Raw genomic sequence first — 25,565 nt, forward strand, 5'->3', positions numbered from 1 at the left:
AGCTTTCCCAGGAAAAGGCAGGTGCTGCAGGGCCCCCACCCCTAAAGCCTCATTACTGGGGACAGGCCATGTCCCTTGACCCTGCCTGGGCTTTCCCCAGCATTACAGTTCTGGGTCGAGAGCATGGTTCTTACAGCCAGAGCAATGCAGAGGGGACGGGCTGTAGCAGAACCCAGGAGGGGCTGTGGCTGAGTCAGCCTGAATTCCTGCACACCTGGAGGGGCAGATCTGCTACCCTCACATGGAGCATGCACTCCACCCAGTGCACGTGGCAGCAGAAGGGCCATTGCCCTCCCTCCCCATGTTCTTAATCTTTCAGGTACCTAGCACCCCTTCAGAGCAGTGGCTGCACCCCTCAAGAGGCCTGTGGCTAGCCCCTGCACACATGGAGTTACCTCCTTGCCTTTTCTCCCCTTGCACTCTACAGAGGGTCAGGTGTGACCTGGCCTATCACATGACCCGACTGAACAAGGTCGCCAGAGATCCCTGGTTTGTGATATGACAGGCACGTCCCTGGGATACAGGGAAGATGCGCTGAGTGCTGCGTGTAAGCAGGTTCCAGGCAGTGTGGCCAAGGAGCCTTTCCGGCTGCCCGCTCAGGGCTGCAGTAATCACACAGGACAGGAAGCAGGGTCCCTTCAAGGAACAGCTCACTTGTCTCCCTTCCTGCTCCTGACACTGTTCCCAGCACAGCCTGGCCACAGCACAGAAACTTACAACTCATCCTTTCTCCCCCAGACAGTAAGCCACACTGCTACTGCTGCTGCTCAAGGGGGAAACTGCATGACAATTGACCAAGGGTCGTGGGGGATTCTCCATCACGGGCAATTTTGTAAATCAAGACTGAATGGGTTTTTTTTAAAGATCTGTTCTAGTTCAAAAGGCATTATCTGAGGCCACTTCTCCAGCCTGTGTTGTACAGAAAGTCAGGCTAGATGATCATGATGGTCCCTTCTGGCTTTAACGACAAGGAGACTGGTGGCACCTTAAAAACGAGCAGATTCCTTCTGGCTTTAGAATCTGTGGAGCTATGAATTTTACCCTGCCAAGGCCCGAGTTCAGGTTTTGCATTTGCCCTGCAACATGCGGCTATCACCTGGGAGAGGGCAGAAGGCTGTTCTCAAACTGCTCAGTGCTTGTGATGGCACCGAGAGCTGCAAAAGAAACAGTGCCCAGAACTCAAGCCTTGACTGGAAGATGAACAGAGGGCAGGATTGTCACACATCCCCTGTTTCAGCCAGGCACAGATAAGGACAGCTATGATTTCAGAGTTTCTCCATTTGTTGGATTTTTTTAAACCTTGCTGAGGCACTGCCTGCATTCCTCCCATCTGCCACAAGAGGGAGGTACAGTTTAAAGTGGCAAGGCCTGGTGCATGGATTCTGAGCACCCTGTAGCACCTTCCACACACCCATCATACAGCATTTACAGGCATTCACGCATCAGGTCTCGTGGCACGCCTGTCAGAGCAGCATGATCATCCCCATTTTGCAAATGGGGAGACGGAGGCACAGAGCTGGTACATGGCTCGCCCAAGGGATCACCCAGCACTCAAACGGCAGAGCTGGGAGTGGAATACTGATTTCATGCAACCAGGATGTGTTTCTTTTCTGCACACAAGAGGAGAGGAGGGGAGACACGCTGACAGTCACAATAGCGAAAACATGGATTGCTACATCAAAGGAATGTATTCTCCCCTTACACCTGTTTTATCCCAGTGTAACTCCCCTGACGTCACGGGCATTATTTCTGAGCTATGCCAGTATGAGTATGAGGCAACTCAGGCCCATTGTGCTTGTGGAAGGACAGACTGAAATTGACCATGATCTAGGACTGAATGGCTCAGAGATTAGCAGTCTGAGCAGAAAGATGGGCATGGAGAGTGAATTCTCCCCTCATCTCTTCAGATCTCAGTAGGTAAAGCTGTAAAAAAAAGTCCTGTTTGGGTCTGTGTGGGTTTCAATTAGTTTTGTGGAGACTTCTGGTCCGTAGAATTGTATGTATGATCCTGTTTGCAAGTTTCAGGATCATTCAAACCCAGTACGGCAAAGGCAAGACTCCAGATGAAACATCGTAGTTTCATTAAGCCCTGTACATTCTGCAGGCATTCATCAGGGTGAGGGTCTGTTCTGCCCTAGTGACCTACCAAGTCTTCTACTGTCACAAGAGTCTCTCCATAAGCAACCAGTAGCTGTAAAACTGCCTTGAAAAATCTCTCTCTCCAGGATGCAATGCAGTAATCCACTCAGTGTTATGAGTGCCCTCTAGTGGCACATCCTGATTATCTGTCTTAACACAACAAATGTGTATTGGATTTCAGGAAACTGAGTGTCTGGTGGATTGTCAGCAGCAATCTTAATACAGCGGAACTTCCCACATGTACCTCATAACACACACACACACACACAAGTGTCACTTGCAAAATGTGGCTAAACTTTCAAGGGGCCCAAACATGTTTCACACCTAAGTCAACTCACTGAGTTTTCATTGCTGTGGGCTGCACTGAGCACTGCTCACATAGCTCTGCTCCCCGGCATGGGGGCGAGACCAGCTGGCCTGTGGCTGTCGGTGGATGAGCAGGGGGAGCTGGCACTGACCCTGCCCACACTGTACCAGTCCTGGGGAAAAGCAAAGGGCTTCCTTCCCCTCCAGGAATCTCAATTCAACACCTTCCAGCCGTGCTAAGTAATATTCTTGGTCCTGCCTCAGACAATGGGCAGGTGACTTAGCAGCTCTATGCCTTAGTGTTCCCAGCTGTAAAAACATGGGGATAGTAATGACAACACCCCTCAAAGGGGTGACATGAGCTTTAACTGATTCACACAAGTAAAGTGCTTTGAGATCCCAGAGAAACTGAAGGTTTTAATTATTAGCAGTGTTAATGCAAATAACTGATACTGACATGTAATAAAATAACAACTGGTGCTTTTCATCCATTGATCCCAAAACCTTTTACACAGCATTATTATCCCCATTTCACAGATGGGGAAACTGAGGCACAGAGCTGCTAAGTGACTTATCCATGGTCAGTGGCAGAGCTAGAAACTGAACCCAGATCTCCTGTCTCTGGACCTTGAGGACCAATCCAAAGTCATCAGTAGCATCAATCCATGGGAAACAAAAATCTATGCAATTTACACATGCTGTATATGTAACACATTTTATATATGGATCTCACATGACCTAATATGAAAGAGTGGGGAGGAATAGCTCAGTGGTTTAAGCATTGGCCTGCTAAACCCAGGGTTGTGAGTTCAATCCTGGAGGGGGGCCACTTAGGTATCTGGGGCAAAAATTGGGTATTGGTCCTGCTTTGAGCAGGGGGTTGGATTAGATGACCTCCTGAGGTCTCTTCCAAACCTGATATTCTATGACTGGCCATTTTTCCACTTCACAGACCATCTACATATTTAACATACAAAATATGATGCACATCTCATGCATGAGACGCAGGAGCCCTTTCCAAATGGAAAATCTCTTCAACTCCTCAGAGACTCTCCATATCTCCTGATTCCTCACTAAACGCTTGTCCCCTCTCCTGCCTACCGCCATTCAGGACACACGCAGAACTATTTAGTCAGTAAGGCAAAGATCCTCAAAGGAAAGGGCCTAAATACCTGTGAGACTCTAGCCCTAGACTCCTTGCAGCAGGGTCCTTGTCTTTCTCTAGGTCAGGTAGCACTCTGTCAGCACGTAACAAATAGCTCAGAATAATTCCTCTCTGTTGTACGTGTCAGATCTGGCTGTCCCTCCTAGGGGCCGATCTCCTTCCTCAGCTCTCAGAGCCGAGCCACCAGCGACACCCCTTGATCCATACACCCAAGTGCCACCAGCAGCTCAAAGGCAACGTATGGCCCCAGATGACTAGCTAACAGGCTTGAGGGTGTGCCGCATGCACTAATGCACACGTGAGAACAGAGGCGATGCGGGGGGGAAGCACTCAGGATCACCTCCCCCAGCCAGATTTCTGCCAGGGTGGGAGTCTGGCTGAGTGACGTGCCTGGGAAAGGCACCAGCAGCTAGCAGTCCCTCTGAGCCCCACTAAGAGGCGCCCAGAGTGGGGAAGAGAGACCGGGCTGGCAGCAAAGCTCCGCCAGAGGGTGCGCAGGGAAGCTTTCTGAGTTCCACACCGTCCCTTCCTCGCCTGCAGCCACAGTCCTGCTCAGCAGTAAGTGTCTGGAGTTGGCTCCAGCCCGCACCGCGCCCGCAGCGGGGAGGCCATGGGAAAAGTGGGGAAGGAGCTGTGAGAGGAGTGGGGGCAAGGAGGTGCCAGCTTGGAGCAGATGTGGGAGGTGCGGAAGCAGTGGGAAAGGAGCCGGCAGTCACATGCCCCCCGAGAATCTTTTAAATTGTGCCCCCCTACTATCGAGAGCTACATGTCACGTCTGTGTAAGAGGAAGCTGATCCACTGGAGGTGGCTCGGCATCTATTTACACCAGAGGAAATGAGGAGTGACTCCACTAAAGATCAGCAGCGTTGCAGCTGCTAAAACTGGGGTGAGACTGGAGTTGGGCCCTGCGTGTGCTTAGCTCAGAGCAGCACGTGCCCGCCCAGAACTGAGAGCCTCTTGCAGCTGAGAGCTGAGGATAGGGCCTTCAGCACGTGGCTCATTTGGGGCCTTTATAATGTCCTGAGTTACGGGGGGAGAGTTTCACTTCCTGGCTCTCGCTGCCATGCAGGCAGCCTGGAGTGGTGACCCCAGCGTGGTGACCACCAGGCTGGTGGCTACGCAGGCTTCACCCACCACTGCACACGCCTTTATCTGCCCTCCTACTGAGCCACCGGCTACTGAAACCCCCATGGCTCCACCGCTCTACCATGTCACATAAGGTTTGTTTTCACTGCAGAGCTAATTGTGGGGATCAGCACCCAGGTTAGCCTAGCCTTCTGTGAGTGGCCATGCTGCAGAGCCCTGCCCGAGTGACCTGCTGCCCTCCCTCACGGGGATCACTAGGACTTCTGGGGGCACATCCCATGGTTCTTTGTGCTGCCGCTGGCTGGGCTGATCTGATTCCTTCCCGGTGAACTGTGGGAGAATTTGTCCATCTTTCTGGGCACATGGGGAATTGTGGGAAGTTATTGGAGGACTATTAGTACGCGAGTGAGCTAGCCTGCGTCCTCACTGCAATGTGGGGGGTTACTAGCCTGAGGGAAGCAGCACCGGACCTTTAGCCTGTACCTGTAGCAGGGCCAGCTAGCCCAGGTTGAAAGCACCACTAAACTCAGGTAAGAGATTTGCGTGTGTGGATAGGAGCAGGGCTGGGGCGACAGCCCAGACTAACTCTGCAGTGAAGATAAGCCCTTATTGGCTAGGAACATAAAATCTCATCCTCTGAAGATGACATTTTCCTTGTCTTAAAGCAGGCCACAACACTGTCTCTTTCATCTTGGTGAATTCCATATTGTGGAATCAGCTCAGACAGGCATCAGGATTTCAGATCAATCATCCTCAGCAGAACACTGCCCAGAGAAGCGATGCCAGGAGATATTCATATTACCTGGGTTTTAACTATTACAGGTAAATAGAGAGCTCAAAAGATTAACAAGTTCTTGAGGTTATTGCTGCCCAGACCTCAAAATATTTGAGCAGAATGTATTATTAATTATTATTATTAAGCATTAAGTATATGACTGTAGCACTCGCAGACGCTGGTCACGATCGGCGCCCCTTTATGCTATGTGTTGTACAACCTTGTTAAGGTGAAGAAAATTCTCCTCTCCATCCAGTGGAGGAAGAATCAATCTGGTTAACAGATTGCACAGTCAACGTATGGAACTCCTTGCCAGAGGATGTTGTGAAGGCCAAGACTATAACAGGGTTCAAAAAAGAACTAGATAAATTGATGGAAGATAGGTCCATCAATGGCTATTAGCCAGGACGGGCAGGGATGGTGTCCCTAGCCTCTGTTTGCCAGAAGCTGGGAATGGGCGACAGGGGATGGATCACTTGATGATTTCCAGTTCTATTTATTCCCTCTGAAGCACCTGGCATTGACCACTGTCGGAAGACAGGATACTGGGCTAGATGGACCTTTGGTCTGACCGAGTATGGCCATTCTTATGTTCTTATGTAAAAACTTGGAAGCCATGCAGCAGCAGTGTGATGAAACACGCTATGATGCCAAATCCTGATCCTGCCAAAATCAATGGCAAAACTCCCACTGCGGGACTCAGGTTTGGCCATGGCTTACTTTCCAAACGCCTGTGTGTGACCTGCTTCTCACTTCAAAGAGTTCACCCGGGACACATCCTGCAAAAAAGGCTGGTGTCCCTACCTGAATAACAATGCAATACATTGCAATCACACAGGAACATGTCTTGGTCAGGCACATTGCAATGCTCAGCTCCATTTAGTTCGGTGGTTATACTCACCCTGGTCAGCCAATGTTGATAGTGGAGTCTATGCAGCCATGCAGGCAATGTCCAGGCAAGTTCCAAACAGCGCTTAGGTACAGGACACTCTTTCCACTCATTTAATGCTGCTTTGGGCAGCTCCTCCGTTTGCTGCTGCTGGCCCTTCTTGAGAGTCAAAGATTTTCCAAATAGCATGCGGGATAGTCAGTTATGGACAAATTGTTTGCATCTTCCGTTAGGTGCCAACACAGCGGTGCTGATTCCCAGTTAGCAGGGTGATCAGCATACTTGCAAGGAAGAAAGTCACTCAGTGCTCCCTGCGTTCTTTGGGGCTAAGAGAAGGGAATTTGGGAATTAACAAAAGGAACTCCCATCTCATCCTAGTTGCTGCCCGGACTAGTAGCTAACCAGGTATTTCTGCCAGGAAGGTCTATGAACTGCTCCCACTGCCAGCTCCTCTGAAACCCAGCATGCTTGTGATACATAGGAACGGAGTCCAGCTACCCACACTGTGCACAGAAACATCCCCAAACGCTCTTTGCTTCGAAACGGCCACATGCAGCTCCTCCCTTTCTCTAACTCCCTCCACGCACTGCCCACTTCGGAACACATCCCCGATTTAACCCCTCTCCTGGCCCCCAAGTGACTGACATGGCACGGGAGCGTGGGTCATTTGAAGGGGGTGCTAAAAATAACCCACTGTATTTAAACTTGCTCGTACCATATACAACAGCTTTCGTCCCAGGACCTCAAGGCCCTTTCAAAACATTTATTAGCTAACCTCCAAACACCCACAGAGTATTAGTCTCTCCATTGTACAGATCATAGAATCATAGAATCTCAGGGTTGGAAGTGACCTCAGGAGGTCATCTACTCCAACCCCCTGCTCAAGCAGGATGGTTGATCTGAGGCCCAGAATAGTTAAGTGATTTCCCAAATCACACAGCTCGTTAGAGGAAGCCAGCCCTGCCTCACCACATATATTCATCAGTGTTGGTGTTTTGTGGTAGCTGCCACAGACAGGGAAATGCTTGCACTCCACCTGCTAAGCATTCAACTTACGTTTTGTCCAATTCTGCTCTCACATACTGGACAAAGGCTTCCAGGTCTGGCGACACGTGGATCAATAAATTTCCCTCTTCTGCATAGCAGGATGCTCTTATGAGCATGAGCCTACCGCAGCGCTTTTATTTCACGCACTTCATTTCTTACCTGGTATGTTTCACAGAGATGGTCTTTGGGTATGTCTTGAACGTGGCAATTCTCCAGGTTGGCCTATAGCTGGCGGAAACACCTCTCCCAGCCTCCCAAAATTCTCGTCCCAGCTACATCGTGAAAAGTAAAGAGCTCCTATGGGTGCACTTCACTGCCTGTATGTTTTGGGGCTGAAAAGCTAGGATTTGGCAATGATTTTTTTTTCCTTAAGGGAAAAGTCCCATTCTCAGCTAATCAGACCTGACCCTGAGCACCAGCACCAGCCTCCCAGTTAACTACACAAAAACCTACACCGATCACGGACTTTCTGTATAAGACAGGAGTAGACAAAGGGTAAAGCTTGTTCCAGATCTGGGGGTCTGTGAACACATGCCCATAAGTGAGGGCATGGCTAGTCCACTAGGACTCCGGAGGAGGAGGTGGCTGATGCCCCAGCCCACTAAAACCACGTTATCCCACAGAGCAAATGGCCTGTTACAGCCAGAGTTGTTCAAACTCAGACAAACAAAAGGGAGTAAGGTGTTCTGCAGCCAAAGTCTTAGGAATGAAAAAAGGAAGGGTCCCTTCCAACTACAGTATGGATACCCTGTGTCCAGCTCGTCCTCTCTCATGGAAGCAGGCTGGCTTCCCAGGGAGACTAAACTACCAAAACATCCCATGTCTATTCCCCTTCCAATGGACCACCATCCCATTTGCCCCCAGGTCTGGTCTCACTGCAGGTTTCTGCACTGATGGGGGCAGACACCGTTTGTCGCTCCCCCAGCTAATGGAGAGGGATTTAACAAGACATTAAGCAGGGTCTGAAGACCCTCTTGCACCTGATAGAAGTTGCTCCAGAGACTCGTGGCTTGGGGCCGTGGAGGAAGATGCATGGTAGTTCTCCTCCCAGTTGTGCGTGTCAGCCTGGATTTACACCTGCAGTCCTGCCAAAAAGTTGTGTTAGATGGCATGGTTTTGTTGGCGGCTTAGGGTGTAGCTGAGCTGGTGAGGGGTGAACAAAGATTATGTTCTCCCCTGCTGTCCACGTGATGCCCCTCGGACAGGAGATGGGGTGGAACATTGAGTGGGCAGCTGAGGTGCAAAGGGGGAAACCCAGGGGTCCTGGGGAGGAGAGAGGAGCTGAGAACAGGCAGGGCCAGAGGGAGAGAAAAGGGAGATTGGAAAAGTATAAGGAGCAGCGTGTCGGCAAAGAGGGGCAAAGAGGGACCTAGCCACAAGATCACAATTATAATGCCCTACAGATCCTTCAGCAACATCTATAAAAGGTCCTTTCACAGCCCTGTGGGCACATGCCAATAGCCTCCTATTCCATTCAAGTTGTGTGTGACAGTCATGGAGTCAATGAATGTGTACATGAACCATTTTAATCTGTCCACATCGGTGCAGCTCCATGTAAAGCTGGGACCGTGTGCATTTCTAGCCGGACTTAATGGGCCTCATTCTGATCTTGCGATGGTTGGGTACCAGTGACTTCAATGGAATTGTGTCAAGGTTCCTTCCCCACTCTGAACTCTAGGGTACAGATGTGGGGACCTGCATGAAAGACCCCTTAAGCTTATTCTTACCAGCTTAGGTTAAAAACTTCCCCAAGGTACAAACTTTGCCTTGGCCTTGAACAGTATGCTGCCACCACCAAGTGTTTTAAACAAAGAACAGGGAAAGAGCCCTCTTGGAGACGTCTTCCCCCAAAATATCCCCCCAAGCCCTACACCCCCTTTCGTATGGAAGGCTTGATAATAATCCTCACCAATTGGTACAGGTGAGCACAAACCCAAACCCTTGGATATTAAGAACAATGAAAAATCAATCAGGTTCTTAAAAGAAAAATTTTAATTAAAGAAACGGTAAAAGAATCACCTCTGCAAAATCAGGATGGTAAATACCTTACAGGGTAATCAGATTCAAAACACAGAGAATCCCTCTAGGCAAAACCTTAAGTTACAAAAACAGGAATATACATTCCCTCCAGCACAGCTTATTTTAAAGGAAATCTAACGCATTTTCTAGCTAGATTACTTACTAACTTAACAGAAGTTGGAAGGCTTGCATTTATGATCTGTTCCCGGCAAAACCATCACACAGACAGACAGAACCCTTTGTTCCCCCGCCCCTCCAGATTTGAAAGTATCTTGTCCCCTCATTGGTCATTTTGGGTCAGGTACCAGCGACGTTACCTTAGCTTCCTAACCCTTTTCAGGTGAAAGGGTTTTGCCTCTGGCCAGGAGGGATTTTATAGCACTGTATACAGAAAGGTGGTTTACCTTCCCTTTATATTTATGACAGCTTGCTCCTGATTTGCACCCACCCGGCTGCCCAAAAGGGTTAAGGAGGACAAAATGCCCTTGGATAATCCAGAGGCTAAATTTCAATCCAATGCTAGGCACAGGGACTGCAGTACTGATTGTGATATAACCCAGTAAACAAAAATAATTCCAGCCTGTGGTGTCATGCCAAGCTAGTGCCACAACTAGAGAGCAGACAGAATGCAGGAGGGCTCCCAATGCCATTGTATCATTATTAAACCGTTATCCCAGCCAATTAGCAGCAGCTGATCATAATCAATGCAAATATCTGCCTCTTGCCATATATTGGTAGAAGCTGTTTTGCTCTTCTATTAAGTACAGTGTGTCCTTCCACAAATTCTGCAAATGCCTTTTAATTGTCCTCAGTGCTTCACTCCAGACATTGGACACAGCCCTAGCTTATCAGCATCTTCATTTTTTTCCCCAATCGCTTCCACAGTCTGTTGGCTTTAAGACCTAGACCCTGAGGCTGCAATCAGATCCTCTGCAGGCATCCGTCTGCACCGATGCAGATCTCACTGCAGAATCCAGGCCTTCACTTGTGCCAAGCATCCGCACAAATACGCCACACTGGGCTTTTCACCAGAGTTCCTCATGCCCGGCTCCCAACCCACCTGCCTTCCCCCAAACGGAGCTGTAATTTCAGAAACCTTGGAAGGGCCAAACCGACTGCAAGAAAGAAATCACAAACGTGGTTAGCCTAACTTACCTTGAGAAACTCAGAGGGACTGAGCTGTTGGTCAGATAAAAGCTTTTACCTCACCCACGTTACCTCTCTAATACCCTGGGACTGACAGGGCAACACCACCACTGCATACACTCACTAGGGGACAGAGAATATTAGGCCAACATTTGGCACACTGTACCTCCTCTGCAAATCACGTGAAGAAGGGACAGGACCAACAGCCAAGGAAAATACCAATGCACAAGTTAACTGGGCGACTCCTGCATCTCAAGGTCTAACGTTCACTCCACCTGCCTAAAGCGAAGAGTAGAGGCAAAGAGTCAGATTTACAGCAGTTTAAACCCAGAGTTATTCAATTCAGTTCAGTGGAGTTGCGTTGAAATTATACCATGGAAGGAGAGCAGAGTTGCAGGGCATGTCTTCCCTGGCCTGCAATTCAGACTACCGGGGTGTGAACTGCAGCGTGCCCCAAAGTGCTGCACTGTATCTCCCCCACATTGATGCTGGGGGTGCAAAAGTGGAGGCTCCCGGTTGGCAATACTGTAGTCCTCTTCAGACAGGACTACATTCAGGCGAACTAGGGACCTTTTAGCTGACGCCTGCAGCATCCACATGGGGGAAGTTACAGCACAGCACTTTGGTGCGCTCTGCCAGCCACAGCCTCACAGACTGAACCGTGGGGCAGTGTAGACAGCCCCAGCAGAATAGCTGTAGTTCTCATCATTAGGGTTTTAATACTCGCTGTGGCCTTGAAAACTTGGGGATCGTGGGGGATGGGCCCTGGCTCACATACAACCCAGCTCCAAACATTGTGTGCGCTTGTGCACACACACACTCACACACTTCTCTTTGGCAGGCAATGGCCAACTTTGGGACAAGGAACTCTTTTCAGCTAAATATCATCTGTTGTCCCCATTTTCCTCCCATGGTCCATCCCCCATCCGTGCTTTGAGTCCTGTTACAACAACTATCAAAACTGGTGAGTTTGTCCTGCCATTGCTACATGGGTTCAGAGGTGACCTTTTTGGATATGAGCGGCTGCGGGGGACAAACCCATTGGAGTTTTGTTTGGGATTCTGCTTCAGTGACTTGGCATAGATCCTCAGGCCAGAAGGGACCACCAGATCATCTCATCTGATCTCCTGTATCTCACAGGCCACCAACACCACCCAGCATCCACACACTAAACCCAACAACCAAAATTAGACCAGAGCATTACAGCCCACAGGAAACTGAACTATTATGTGCCACAGGCCGTGAATAGAAGGGACTGAGGTGTGAACATTGCCCCTATGGGCCTCCACCAGCAGAGCACAAATCTGCTAACTTGTGTCCCACATAGATCTACCCACCTCTGCATCTTTTGTTCATTATCCTGCCTCTCTCTGTCTGTCATGGATCTCATGTCATCACCATATTCCGTGAGATGAGACCACACCAGTGAATTCCCCCAAAGAAATTGTCTTCCCTGAGGAAGCTGCAGATGGAGGGTGCTGCAGCACTGGGACCAGGGCAGGCCTCAAGGGGAGATCTCTGCTCATCTCCATCAGGAGGCAATTGACGTTCAGGGTGAGATCCAGAGAGGATGGTCACCAGGTGCCGCTAGGAGTGATTGGACTGGAGGGCTACACGGGGCAGCTGGTTCTAAAAGGAGTGCGACTCCGCTCTCTTGCTCTGAAGACACCAGTGTCCCAGTTATAGAGGAGTGCCTTGCACTGAGGGTTCCCCAGCAACTGAGTTCTCCTATTAAAAGTCAGGTGGACCAGCAGATGGACCTGACACCAGTCAGAGGAGATGAACTCTCACCTGCTCTCTATAGGCCAATCAATGATGGAGACAAGTGGACTGTTGGCATTAGTGTAACAACAACACGCAAAGAACAAGGTCATGTGGTTTGGATTGGGGAACTGGTGACGATGGTTGCTATAATTTGGTTCAAGCATCATGTACCTTGTGTGTTAAGGTGAAGGCAAGAGGCCCTTGACTGACATCCCCCAATGCCTGGCCATGTGTGTGTCAAGAATTAATGCTGCTCACATGTGGTGATCAAGAAACTGGTGGGCTCCGTGCCTGGCTGTCGCTGTGGTGTCCAGATCCACATTCATAGATTCATAGATATTTAGGTCAGAAGGGACCATTATGATCATCTAGTCTGACCTCCTGCACAACGCAGGCCACAGAATTTCACCCACCACTCCTACAAAAAAAACCTCACACCTATATCTGTGCTATTGAAGTCCTCAAATTGTAGTTTAAAGACCTCAAGGAGCAGAGAATCCTCCAGCAAGTGACCCGTGCCCCATGCTACAGAGGAAGGCGAAAAACCTCCAGGGCCTCTTCCAATCTGCCCTGGAGGAAAATTCCTTCCCGACCCCAAATATGGCGATCAGCTAGACCCTGAGCATATGGGCAAGATTCATCAGCCAGATACTACAGAAAATTCTTTCCCAGGTAACTTGGATCTTACCCCATCTAAAACCCATCACAGGCCATTGGGCCTATTTACCATGAATATTTAATTACCAAAACCATGTTATCCCATCATACCATCTCCTCCATAAACTTATCGAGTTTAATCTTAAAGCAAGATAGATCTTTTGCCCCCACTACTTCCCTCGGAAGGCTATTCCAAAACTTCACTCCTCTGATGGTTAGAAACCTTCGTCTAATTTCTAATCTAAATTTCCTAGTGGCCAGTTTATATCCATTTGTTCTTGTGTCCACATTGGTACTGAGTTTAAATAATTCCTCTCCCTCTCTGGTATTTATCCCTCTGATATATTTATAGAGAGCAATCATATCTCCCCTCAGCCTTCTTTTAGTTAGGCTAAACAAGCCAAGCTCCCTGAGTCTCCTTTCATAAGACAAGTTTTCCATTCCTTGGATCATCCTAGTAGCCCTTCTCTGTACCTGTTCCAGTTTGAATTCATCCTTCTTAAACATGGGAGACCAGAACTGCACACAGTACTCCAGGTGAGGTCTCACCAGTGCCTTATATAACGGTACTAAAACCTCCTTATCCCTACTGGAAATACCTCTCCTGATGCATCCCAAGACGACATTAGCTTTTTTCACAGCCATATCACATTGGCAGCTCATAGTCATCCTATGATCAACCAATACTCCAAGGTCCTTTTCCTCCTCCGTTACTTCTAGTTGATGCGTCCCTAGCTTATAACTAAAATTCTTGTTATTAATCCCTAAATGCATGACCTTACACTTCTCACTATTAAATTTCATCCTATTCCTATTACTCCAGTTTACAAGGTCATCCAGATCCTCCTGTAGGGTATCCCTGTCCTTCTCTAAATTAGCAATACCTCCCAGCTTTGTATCATCTGCAAACTTTATTAGCACACTCCCACTTTTTGTGCCCAGGTCAGTAATAAAAAGATTAAATAAGATTGGTCCCAAAACCGATCCCTGAGGAACTCCACTGGTAACCTCCCTCCAACTTGACAGTTCACCTTTCAGTAGGACCCGTTGTAGTCTCCCCTTTAACCAATTCCCTATCCACCTTTCAATATTCCTATTGATGCCCATCTTATCCAATTTAACTAATAATTCCCCATGTGGCACCGTGATGGTGCACATGGAGATGTCCCTTAGGACTCTCCTCACCTGTGGGGCTAGCATAGGGGTGTCCCCTGCAGACATGCCAGGTACACTGCCATCATTGGGCTCTGTTCTGCAGGACTCTCTTACTATTCTCAGACTGCCTGCCAGAGCCACCGGCTGCACCGATTTTGCACTGACTCTGAGCCTCACTGCTTGCCCCAATGCGTGTTTTAACAGCGCTCAGCTTAATTTCATCCAGTGTGTGCATGGGCAGCACTGTAGAGAAACATCATTAGCAGAGTAATTGCTTGTTAGAAGGCAGTTATCTGACCATGTCTGTGCTATTTAACCATTGGGATTTCTAACCGTTGCATGCAATAGAACATGGCGATGTCTGTGTGTCAGTGAGCTGTGAGTGCCAGCACGAGTTCCATGAAACAGGGATCATTTATGGATGCCTTGTGAAGGACAGGCAGTAAAGGTGAAGAAGGGGAAGACGTCCTTAGCCTTGCTGCTTTATTAGATGTCTAACTAGAGACAATTGCCAAGATTTTCCCAGGAGGCAGACAAATTTTCAGCACACTAGCACCTCTCAGCTTTGAAAATTCCACTGGTTACAAGATCAGCCAACAACGAGCTCTCAGCTTTCCTACTGCATGTTCCACAAGCCCTTTGAAAATCCCACTGCAGATTTGCTTGCAATCCTTGATGTCAGTCAAATTTTACATCCACTTGTGCTGTTTTAACTGGGAGTGGCTGGGTCATTACTCATATTGAATCTATTTCCCTGTGTTAAGCATCCTCACACCTTCTTGTCAACTGTCTAAATGGGCCATCTTGATTATCACTGTAAAAGTTTTTTTCTCCTGCTGATAATTGCCTATCTTAATTAATTAGCCTCTTACAGTTGTATGGCAACTTCCACCTTCTCTGTTTGTATATATAGATCTTATTATTATATGTTCCATTCTATGCATCCGATGAAGTGGGCTGTAGCTCACAAAAGCTTATGCTCTAATAAATCTGTCAGTCTCTAAGGTGCCACAAGTCCTCCTGTTCTTTTTGCGGATACAGACTAACATGGCTGTTACTCTGAAACCTTAATTTTCATTGTATGACACACACACACAAAACACTGTATAATTTACCCTAAGGGATTTCCTGGGGCTTGGGTGCTTGCTGGGAGGACCGCTGTGTCATTTATTAAATGGAATGACTCTTAAAAAGAGAGAGAATTTCACCAGTGTGATCAGCGATTACCAAATCTGGCAAGGTCCGTTATTATTATGACTGCTATTTAGTGGCCTAGGTGAAATGGATTGGTGGAGCCCAGTTCATTCCCAAGATATTCCCTCATCACAAAACAACCTTGCAACAGACATTAATAGAGGCGGTGTCTCCTTTGCATTAGATTATTATTTTGCATTCTACTTAGGCCCACCCATGAAGAACTCTTGTATATTTCAGCTGCTGCAGCCAGAGTACGGCTACCCGTTTACATAGTGGTGCTTCTCTGATGGAGATGGCTGTTCCTGTGCACTGGCTTCTGATTTGTTTCCAAACGCAATTCAAGGCGGTAGTTGTGATTTATAAAGCCTTTTATGGTTCAGATCCTGTGTCTGTGAGAACCTGCTCCCCACAGTGTCTTACCCCGTAGTTGTGATAACTGGGGGGCACTGGAGCTAAAAGTCTGCAGCTGGTTTTGTCAGAGGAGGGGTGGCCAGAGTTCTGATTGGAAGGCCCTTAGCTCCGGAACTCATTTATTATTTGGATTGTGCTAGTGCCTAGGTACTCCAGTCTCTGTTGACCTCTATTTACCCAGGCTTTTCTGAACTAAGAGGAATCAGTAGAGTGACACGTCTTCATTTTATAGACTTGGTTTGTTTTAATAATGGTTTTCATTTATTTCTAAAATATGGGCACCTGCCGGCTGGGATAGGCACAGTTCTATGCCCCCAAAAGTAAGCAATAAAATAAACACTTGGCCCCAAACGTTTTGGCAGGCTCAGCTGAGAACCCAAGGACAGAATCAGTCACAAAGTCTGAGCTACCTTCCACGTCAGGGCAGAGGCAAAATTCTGCACCTGAGCAAAACTGAGTCGGCACCCTGTGTGAATGTGCCATCTTTGCAAGAAGAAAAAGCTTTCTGCAGCAAAATGACCATTTTCCATTTGCAAAAGCTCAAGGCAAGAAGGAGACAGCTTTCACTTTCCTGCGAACCAGAGGAAGTGTGATTTTTCTGAAGGTGGTGCGAAATAGTTTCAGACAGCTCTAATTAGCAGGGCAGTGAGCAGGGGAAGCTGACACTGCTGCTGCCTGTGTTGTACCTGTTCTGGGTATAAAGAGAGACTGTCAAGCCAGCACCTTTCACCAGCATTATATTCAGTTCACTGTTTATTTGAAATGTGTTGAATGAATTACCCAAAGAAAAAGGAACGAGCATTTTCTGCAGATTCTGCACAAGCTGCCAGTATTGTGCTTTAAATGCTGTTTTGGATGGGACCACAGGTATTCAGTTCTCAGGAAGGTACATTTGCCATTGTGTACTCAAAACTTTGAGCACCCGTCCCTGATTAACACCAGCTGGTGTGGCAAAGCCAATGCCAAGTTCAGCAAGTTGAGAAATGTACCTCCCAGCAAAAATGATGTGATATTTAGGGCCCCATCCTGCAATCCTTGTGCATTCAAAACTGGTCTTGTGCTCAAGAAGAATTCTGAATGTCTATCGCATGCAAGATCAGGCACTCTATCTGTAAGGAGCATCCACTGTAGTAATAAAGCCCAAGCCTGGACATACTTTCTATGGAGCATAGTTCTTACTGCTGTGAATAGCCCTATTTAATTGTAGTAGCAACCACTATACCCTGTACTGGACTTCCATAGTGCTTTCTATCAAGGATCAGAGAGATGTACAAACCTGCTCTGGGAGGCAGGTTGATATTAAAATTCCTGTGGGGAAACTGAGGCACGACGGGCTCAATTGGCTTGCTCAAGGTCACAGAATTAGTCTTTAATAGAGCCCAGGTCTCCGGATTCTAAATCTTATGCTTTAACAACAAAGCCATCCCTCCCCTCACTCAATTAGGTATTTTAAAATATATATTAAGCTTGCAGAGCAGTATTTATTTAGTCATTTAAAGTGTACAACAGCTGAAGATGCTGAATGCTCTTTAAAGGTCTGATCCCACTTCCAGTAAAGTCAGTGGCACAATTTCCCATCGTCTTCAACAGAATCGGGAGTAGGCCAAAGCCGAAATTCCACTGGTCACTGTAAATGTTTGAGGGGAAGCGAAGGTTGCCTCTTGGACATATTCCTTTCTCCTTGGTCCACCCACATGTGCAGAGAGAAATGAGGTCACCCCAAAACAAGCAGCAAATGGATGCCAAAAGAAAATCCATGTGAAGGATACATACTAAAGAAAATAAATATATAACAATATAGGTAGCAATAACACAGCTAGAATATTGGTTGTCAAAGAGGCTTTTTAAATGGCCTTTAGGCAGATAGCTATCCCGACCCACACTATCCCGTGACACACATAATACCACCTTTCATCCAAGGAACTCCCAGTGTTCCCAAACATTCATTAATCCCCCAACTCCACTGAGAGAAGGTGACAACTATTCTGTGCATCTTACAGATAGGTAAACTGAGCCAAAGAGCTCTTCCCTGTCCTTTCCCAAAGTCAGTCAGGGGCAGAGTTGAAAACAGAACCCAGGAGTCCCAACACCCAGAGCCTTGGTCTAACTATGGGGACACTGCCTCCAACATCAGGACACACTTAAGGGAGATGCAGGTTAGGCTCACGACGGATGCATACTTTATGGAGATACTTTTGACAATTAAAATCCTAGGTACTTGATCCCTATCACCTGTATTGTGTATCGTCCTGCCCTTTTGCACCATACAGACTTATTATTCTAATAGGTCCTCTGCATCTCATCAGGGACCCGATCATCCAGCCTGTCCCCCCTTTATATCCTGCCCCTCAGCCTTCTGCCTGGGCACTAGATGGCCCTTTTTTCAATGCTGTTCCTTTGCAGAACACCATGCGAGACACATCTTTGCAGCACGTCGGCCCATGGACTCAAACCTGCAATCTGACCTTGCAACGTGCTGAGCACCCTTAGCTCCCACTAAAGTCAATGGGAGCAGAGGGCACGCTGCCCCTCTCAAGAAGTGCTGCACTGCTTCCAGAATCAAGCTCTTAATCTCTAAAGCAGAGCAGAGCACAAACCACTAGGCACCAGGCTCACCCCTGAGACTGGCCACAGAGGCGAAGCAAGCAGCCATTTGAGGTCCTAGTCCTTGTAGAAATGACATTGGAGCAGAGTTATTAAGTCCATCTCCTTGCCAGTGCAGGAAGGTTCCCTAGGCTCCGCTCTCCAGTGCTCCGCACAGTCTAGTTTTCAACATCCCAAACAATGGTGCACCCGCCACTTCCCTTAGAGACCACTCCATGATCTAACAGGGAACCCACAATCCCATGCTAATTCTGGAGCTCCATGGACCACCTCCATCTCCCTCTTTCGCAGCAGGAAACAACTCACCAGCAAGCCCACTTTTCTTCCCCGACACAAGGTAAGCAGGGAGAAGACAAATCACAGCCTGATTGCCCAATACACGCACCTGCAGCAGCTGGGGGCATCACAAATCAAAAGATCAGTCCTACCTGGCATGTCACCTTCGACACTAACCTCCCAGTATTGTACTGGCACACAGGAGAGCAGAAGTCAATGGGTCGTCAAAACGTTAGTGCAATGAAGTTGCTGTTCAATTCTGTTACTTAACCACCTTTATGACAGTTACTATGTCCCAGCTTCTTTATTTTGCAACCTGTCATACAGCTCTGATGAGACAACAGCACTGACAACCTGCAGATTCTTTTAGCCAAGAGACCTTCTTCAGACTGTTGAAAATACAGAAATAAGTGCATTAGGGCCAAGAAGGCAACATAGTCAGAATGGCAGCTTTTATCTGGCTACCTACAGCAGCCTACGCGCTTTCCTTTAACCCTCTGAGCCAGATCCAGGAAGGAGTAGAGTACTCTTGGCTCTCAGCAAAATCACTTGGGGTTGCTTAGAACCTTGCAGGATTGTGCCTTTTTTTGATGGACTAAAGCATGCAACCTACTTGCTGATGTGGTACCATCTGACTCCAAATGACAACCCCATGGAATTTACCAGTACTCTTCATGGTATGTGCTTTTTTATTTTGTGACAGTTATTTCACTAAATGTTATATGTTCGTGTTGGTCCATATACATACATCAATTAAATACAGGTCTCCTGATATTTATGTTCTTAGCCCATTCTTCTCAACGGCAATATATATGTGAGGTTCCTTCTCTCTCTCCCAGCAATCGCAATTGTAAACTTCTCTTTGTGATAATAGCTAAAGAGCAGACAGAGCCTGTTTTAACAATCTATGATCAATCCTCTTCAATGGCAAAGGATTTGCCCCAGAAAAGCCTACTTTAAAAAAAAACTATTAAATGTTCATTATAGAGCTAAGTATAACTAGCATGTCACATAGCCTTTAATGGGGAAAAGGTCTATTAACCTGATGAGTGAGTACGTGTATAGGGAATCTGAATCATCTTGAGATATGCACTGCGTATATTTATAATCCATTGGCCAAATTGGAACCTATCCTAAGGAGAAATTTGTTGTTCATTTTCCACTGCACCACAGGGTTCTCACCACTTCCTGGGCCATGGTGTGGTGTCTGAGAATTAAAGCCAAACTAATGGCCAAGCTCGCATCCTAAACTTGGTCAAAATCATTCAATGCAAACAAAAATAATCAAAGATCATCAAAACATGAAATTTTAAAACCGTATGCCAGCTTTTCCAGATTACAATAATGAAATTCCAGGCCAAAAAGTAGTAATAAATAAACCAACACTTTCCTGTTGAACTAATTTGACATCTCTATTTGAAAATAACCTGATGAAGTCTAAGATATACAGTACAGAACAAATACAATATGTTACTTTAAGAAAAACTAAATATGGTGGAAGAAAAAACTTCAGAAAATTAGAACACCATTTTGACAGATGCAAAACTTTTCAATGGTTATTGCACATCCCTGCTAGCCAGTCTATTCCAAACACATACACATGTCAATAAAATATTGGTCTCTGCATTTGTAAACATGTTATCTGCTATAGGAAAGCAGTGCATTGGATGCAATTGAGTGGCTACAGAGTTGATGGGGCCAGAACTTCATGCTATTACAAGGTCTTTCATTCAGTAGATTGGCTGCAGTTATCAACGAAAAGCCAGAACAAAAAGAAACGTTAAATATGAAAAACATAAGACACTGACAACAAATACTTTAGTGAGCTATAATGCGACTGAAGCACTAACAAAAAGAATAGCGAGATCCAATTTCAAAATAGACTCTGAATTAAATCGCAAATTGTACCAAAGCAGCTCTTGTTTATTTGACTTTCTGATACCAAGGAACGTGTTACGCAGCTGCACCGTTGCACCGTTCCACCAGCATCCTGGATGCTATCTCCCTAATCACCTGCATGCTTGTACTGCAACCAGCCTAGAGGTGACGGATGCAGTCAATACGGGTTGCCATTGAGGTGTTAGTGCACAACTGACAACGTCCAGCAGGAGTAAGTTACCAGGATAGGTCATCGTCACAAACAACTGAAAGAAATTCTGTTCCAGGCAGCATTCGCACTCTTCAATGAAATCAAAGATCAACGACACAAATGGGGTTCACCTCACAAGGGCTGGCTTGTGTTCCCTCAAGAAGCAACCTCTCTAAGCTGCTTTGGAAAAGCAGGACAGCCCACAGGAACAGAAACGATCCACATATAGATAAACAGCCACCAAGAAAGTCAGCCTACAACCCCCGAGTTACATTTCTGTGGCTGTGGACGTGGGGCAGCGAGGAAGGCGTTGTTTACATGAGTTGCGTGCCTGCCTTTCACTAGGAGAAGCAGCGTTCAACATGCAGATCAGGAGTTTTTAAAACAGATCAAGTCATATTCAACAAATCAAATTCAATGCCCCCACACCTGCTCCCCTCCAGTCTCCCGTCCCCAAATCAAGCCTGCCAGTATTTCCCAGTCACTAAGGGGAGAGACAAACGGTCTCCAGGTGCAGGTACCTGTTCCTGACCCAGAACTCCACAGACACAACAAACACATGACAAACACTAAACTTTCTTTTTTTCTACGTGTAACCCCAGGGCGATGCTGGGATGGCAGGTCTCCAGCAGCACATGCCAGCCACCAAACGCAGTTCCCAAACGGTTTGGTGGCGCGCTAGGCAGAGGGAGTCTGCTGGCCAACAATCCCCATCTGCCTGGCCCCCAGCAGCCTCCAAACACCCCACACACCCAGACTCACCCCCCTAATCCCCGCAACAGCAGCTCCTGGGCCGGAGAGGAGAGGAAGGCAGCCCCAGGCAACTCACCGCAGTCTGCGCACAGGATCCTGCCCACATCCTTCTTGAGGTTCTTGCCGCTGGTGTCCAGGGGGGCGAAGGATGTCCTGAAGACCAGGGGCTGCTCGGTGGGCTCCAGGAAGAAGATGTAGCGGTGGTTCCTCTTCACTTTGAAGCAGGGCGCCGGGGAGCCCGCACTGCCCACGCTGATCAGCTGCTCGCGCTGCAGCCCCCCGCTGTTGCGGGGCCACAGGTCCAAGACTTTCACCAGGACCACCCCAGAGGAGGCAGGGGGCTCGCGGGTGCCATTGCCGCTGCCGGGCGGGGGGGGCAGCGCCTGCACCTTGCCCTCCACCACCACGGCCGCGGTGTACGCCTGGTCCTGCACCGATTTGAGGCTGGGGGAGTAGCAGGCGAGAGACACCCCGAAGAGCAGCATGGAGAAGCCGGGGGTCGGATCGCGCCTCATGCCGGCGGCTGCTGCGGCGGCTGCTGTCCGGGCTGCAGGGCTGCGGCTGCTCGGGAGGCGCAGCGGGGCGGGCGCTGCTGCTGCTGGCGCACGGAGCCTCCTCCAGTCGCGGCGCTGAGCAGCAGACCTGCCGCATCTGGCCAGGCCATTTGGGGGGCTGCCGCTTCGCCGCCGCTTCGGGAGGGGAAACAGAGGCGCTGGAGGACCGGAAACAGCGTAATCTCAGCGCCCGCTGGCCGGCACCTCCCCGGGCGGCGCAGCAGCCTCCCCAGGCACCAGGGCACGGAGCTGCGCGGCGCACCGACCCTGGGCGCCCTGCCCCCGTGCACCGGCGGATGGAGCCAGGGAAGGCAGGGGGCTGCCCGCCCGCGCCGGGCAGGGGACCCGAGTGAGCTCCCGGGCCCCGAGGGGATTCCCCGGCCTCTGCAGAGCGCACCCGACTTGTGCTGACCCGCTGCGCCGGGAGCGCCCTGAAATCCCCAGCAGGGTCTGGCCCAGCTACCCCGCGCGGCCCCTGCCTGAGTCCTGCCTGGGCCAGGCAGTCCCAGCGGCTGGGCAGGTGAGTCCCCGCGGAGCAGGTGACTTCCCCGATCCCCGGGGATTTTGTCCCTGAAGGGATCCCGGGGAACCCTGAGCGTGGCTCCCCGTGCAGGGGATCTCCGGGACTCCCTGCCCCCCGGGAGAGCCGGTGTCAGTGCTCCCCGGAACCTCTCCGCCCGGAGCCCGCTCCCTTGGGGGAGGGTGTCGGGGACTCCCTGCCCCCTCGGGGATGCAGCCCTCTGCAGGGCAGGGCGGGGACGCCCGGTGCAAGGGACACCCCCCCCCCCATGCGGGTGGGGGCTGCAAGGAGAGTCGCGAGGCAACCCGCGGTCTCCCGAGCAGATGCTCAGCTCAGGGCTTCCCTTGGCGGCCCCTCCAGAAGGTGCCACATTGATGCGCGCTCAGTCACCTACCTCTATGCCATGCCTCGAGCCCGAGCGTCCCCGGGAGCTGCCCCGCGAGCGGCAGAGAGCCCCGGGCAGCCGGACCGCCGATGTCTCGCCCCTCAGCCTGCACCAAGGACACGAGGAGCAGGTGGCTGCAGCAGGCGGAGGTGGGGGAACCTACCAGTAAGTCACTGGGTTTACATTTGTGTTGCCAGAGGGCCTGGCTGACTCCCCAGCATTGCCCTGTTTTATTGGTGCGACTGGCAGCCTGCAATTGCAAGAGGAGTGGGCTGGAAACGGGGGCAGAGCCGATCTCGCCTAGCGTGGGGAGGGTGGCCGGGAGGGGGGTCCCCAGGATGGGAGGAGGGAGGGAGAACTAGATAGCTGATTTCTGCTGCCCTTGGCATTCTGATCACATCCTCTCAAGACCTGCCCATCTCCACACTGCATTACAGCTCCGGTCAAAACACGAGCATTTCCTTCGTCAACCCGACAGTCAGCTAAACCACATTCGGGACAGGAGGAAGCGCCGCTTAACCGGTTGCAACGGAATATTATCTGCTGCCAGGGGCACCAGCCCTACAGATTTCACAACTCCAAACTGGCAACAGGGTTGGGCCGCCCTGCCCTACACATCTACTTTCCTGTCTCAGGATTACTTTGGAGCCGGAATTTTATGCATGACACCCCAGTCAAATGCAGTTTAAGAAAAAGAAACTAACTGGCAAAAGGAAAGATAGCAGCTGAAGAGAAAATGGCTTCTTTCATGGAGTGATCCCTGCTGTCTCTCTTTAATAGACAAACAAGATAATAACAAGACTTTCCCACTGCAGTGGGTTTTCAGGAGAAGGCAATTTAAGTTCAGAAAAGTTGTTTATTTTTAAAGATGGTGCTCCCCTGTCTGTGTTCCTTATAATCCCATAGGAAATCATTGCTGAAGCTGCCAGCCACAGCAGTTTAAGAAGAGTAATTAATAGCAGAGGATTTTCAAAAAGGCAAATTCTGCCTCTGGAATCCACAGCCCGTGGGTTCCCATTGTTGTGGTAATTGACACAAGGGGGTGAGATAATCGCATACATTGTGATCCCTGCCTGCTTTGCTGCCATCTGCCATTGACTTCAGTTGGAGTGGGATCAGACCCAAATATGTGCATTGTTATTATTATGGCAGTAGTGTTCTTGGCAGCGATACAACACACAGATAAAGGCAGGGGCCCTTCCCCACCAAGCTTACACTCTAAAAGAAAAGCCAGGCAAGCATTCACTGGGAGACTCCAAAGATGGTTAGAGCCAATAATGATTTTTTAAATAAATTGGGGTGATAGATAATGATGGTGTAATATGTACCTTTGGATCCTTGGGCCCCTCCATGTTTATGATTGTGAAATCTATAGCTCAAAAAAAAAAAAAGGTGGAATCATCTAGAATGGGTGGAATTAATAAATGTTTGAATTCCTTGTATTCTACCATCTTTCCCATGCAGAGCTGAATTCAGTGTTATGCATGTACATTTTTCCCAGAAGTTACCACTGACTGTTGATAGTGCATGAATCCATTCAGATCTTCAGCCCGTAGGAAGCCATCGATTTTATTTAAATACATACTCCCACTACCAAGGATGCTTAGATCATGTCCTCCGGGTAATTCTTTAACTTCAAACAATGTATTGTGTTATCAGGCACATTTATCACATTTAGAGTCTCAGAAACACTTTTCATTGTTAGAACCTTTGCTAAACATATTTCTCTTTGGCTTTCTGTTTTTTTCCCCCCAATTCAGATTATCCTGAGTAGTTTCTAGGTCCAGAGAAACCTGCAGTAAAGCCCCAGTTCAGCAAGATACTTAAGCACCTGCATAGTTTTAAGCAGGACTACTCTCATTAAAAGCAAGTTAAACAGGTGCTTTAATACCTTGCTGAATTAGAGCCTAAGACTCACTTCCAAGAGGCAACCCACTGACGTTTTTTTCCATTTCTAATTGTTTATGGTGAATTAAGGCTGGAATTACACCATCTTTAGCCATACTTAAGGCCAAGACAGTTGATTTGTTCTGTCTTTGTTCAGCACCTAACACAACTGGTTCCTCGTCTGTGAGTGGGGTCCTCGTTGCTACTACAAGTAACAAAAAATAATTCTAATAACATGTTCAATGGCACCATTGGTTAGGCACCTTATTCCCTTGGGTGTCTTTGACAACCCCAGCCTTTGTGCTACCAGATGCCAATCCTGGAGACTGAAGCCCTCTTTTTACTCAGAGAACAGATACCATGTGGGCAGTGGTGATGAAAGCAGCCCTTCTCAAATGCCCTGCAGGACCATGGCTAAAGGTGATGGGGCGGTTCATGCTCCATGCCCATTCTAATCTTTAGCCTCTCTGCATTGAGACTGCCAATAAAGGTGCCAGTGAATGCCAGCTATGTTGGTGATTCATGCAGTGTGGACATCTGTCCACTAAGCACTCCTCTAAGACTTGCCAACTTGTCTCACATAGGTCAAGAAGCAGCAATAACACTCAGTTGCTACTAACTTGGGCTGGATTTGATTTGGTGACCTAGCCCAGTGGCTCTCGATTTTTTTCCATAGCAGAACCACCCTGGGACTCCCCCTCCCATCTAGGTGGTGGTCATCCCTGCAAGCTAGTAATATAG

At 48.6% G+C, this 25,565-nt stretch overlaps 1 protein-coding gene across 1 annotated transcript in view; it reads right to left on the bottom strand.

Annotated features, from left to right (window-relative positions):
- NRG2 (neuregulin 2) overlaps positions 1-21,993 on the bottom strand; it is a 321,919-nt gene extending 299,926 nt beyond the window's left edge. The window contains exon 1 of the mRNA XM_077824244.1: positions 21,555-21,993. Within this exon, the coding sequence (XP_077680370.1) occupies positions 21,555-21,993 (439 nt within the window). The remainder of the gene's footprint in view (positions 1-21,554) is intronic.
- Between the last annotated feature and the right edge of the window lie 3,572 nt (positions 21,994-25,565).

The sequence above is a fragment of the Eretmochelys imbricata genome, chromosome 8, assembly GCF_965152235.1.
Source record: "Eretmochelys imbricata isolate rEreImb1 chromosome 8, rEreImb1.hap1, whole genome shotgun sequence".
NCBI lineage: Eukaryota > Metazoa > Chordata > Testudines > Cheloniidae > Eretmochelys > Eretmochelys imbricata.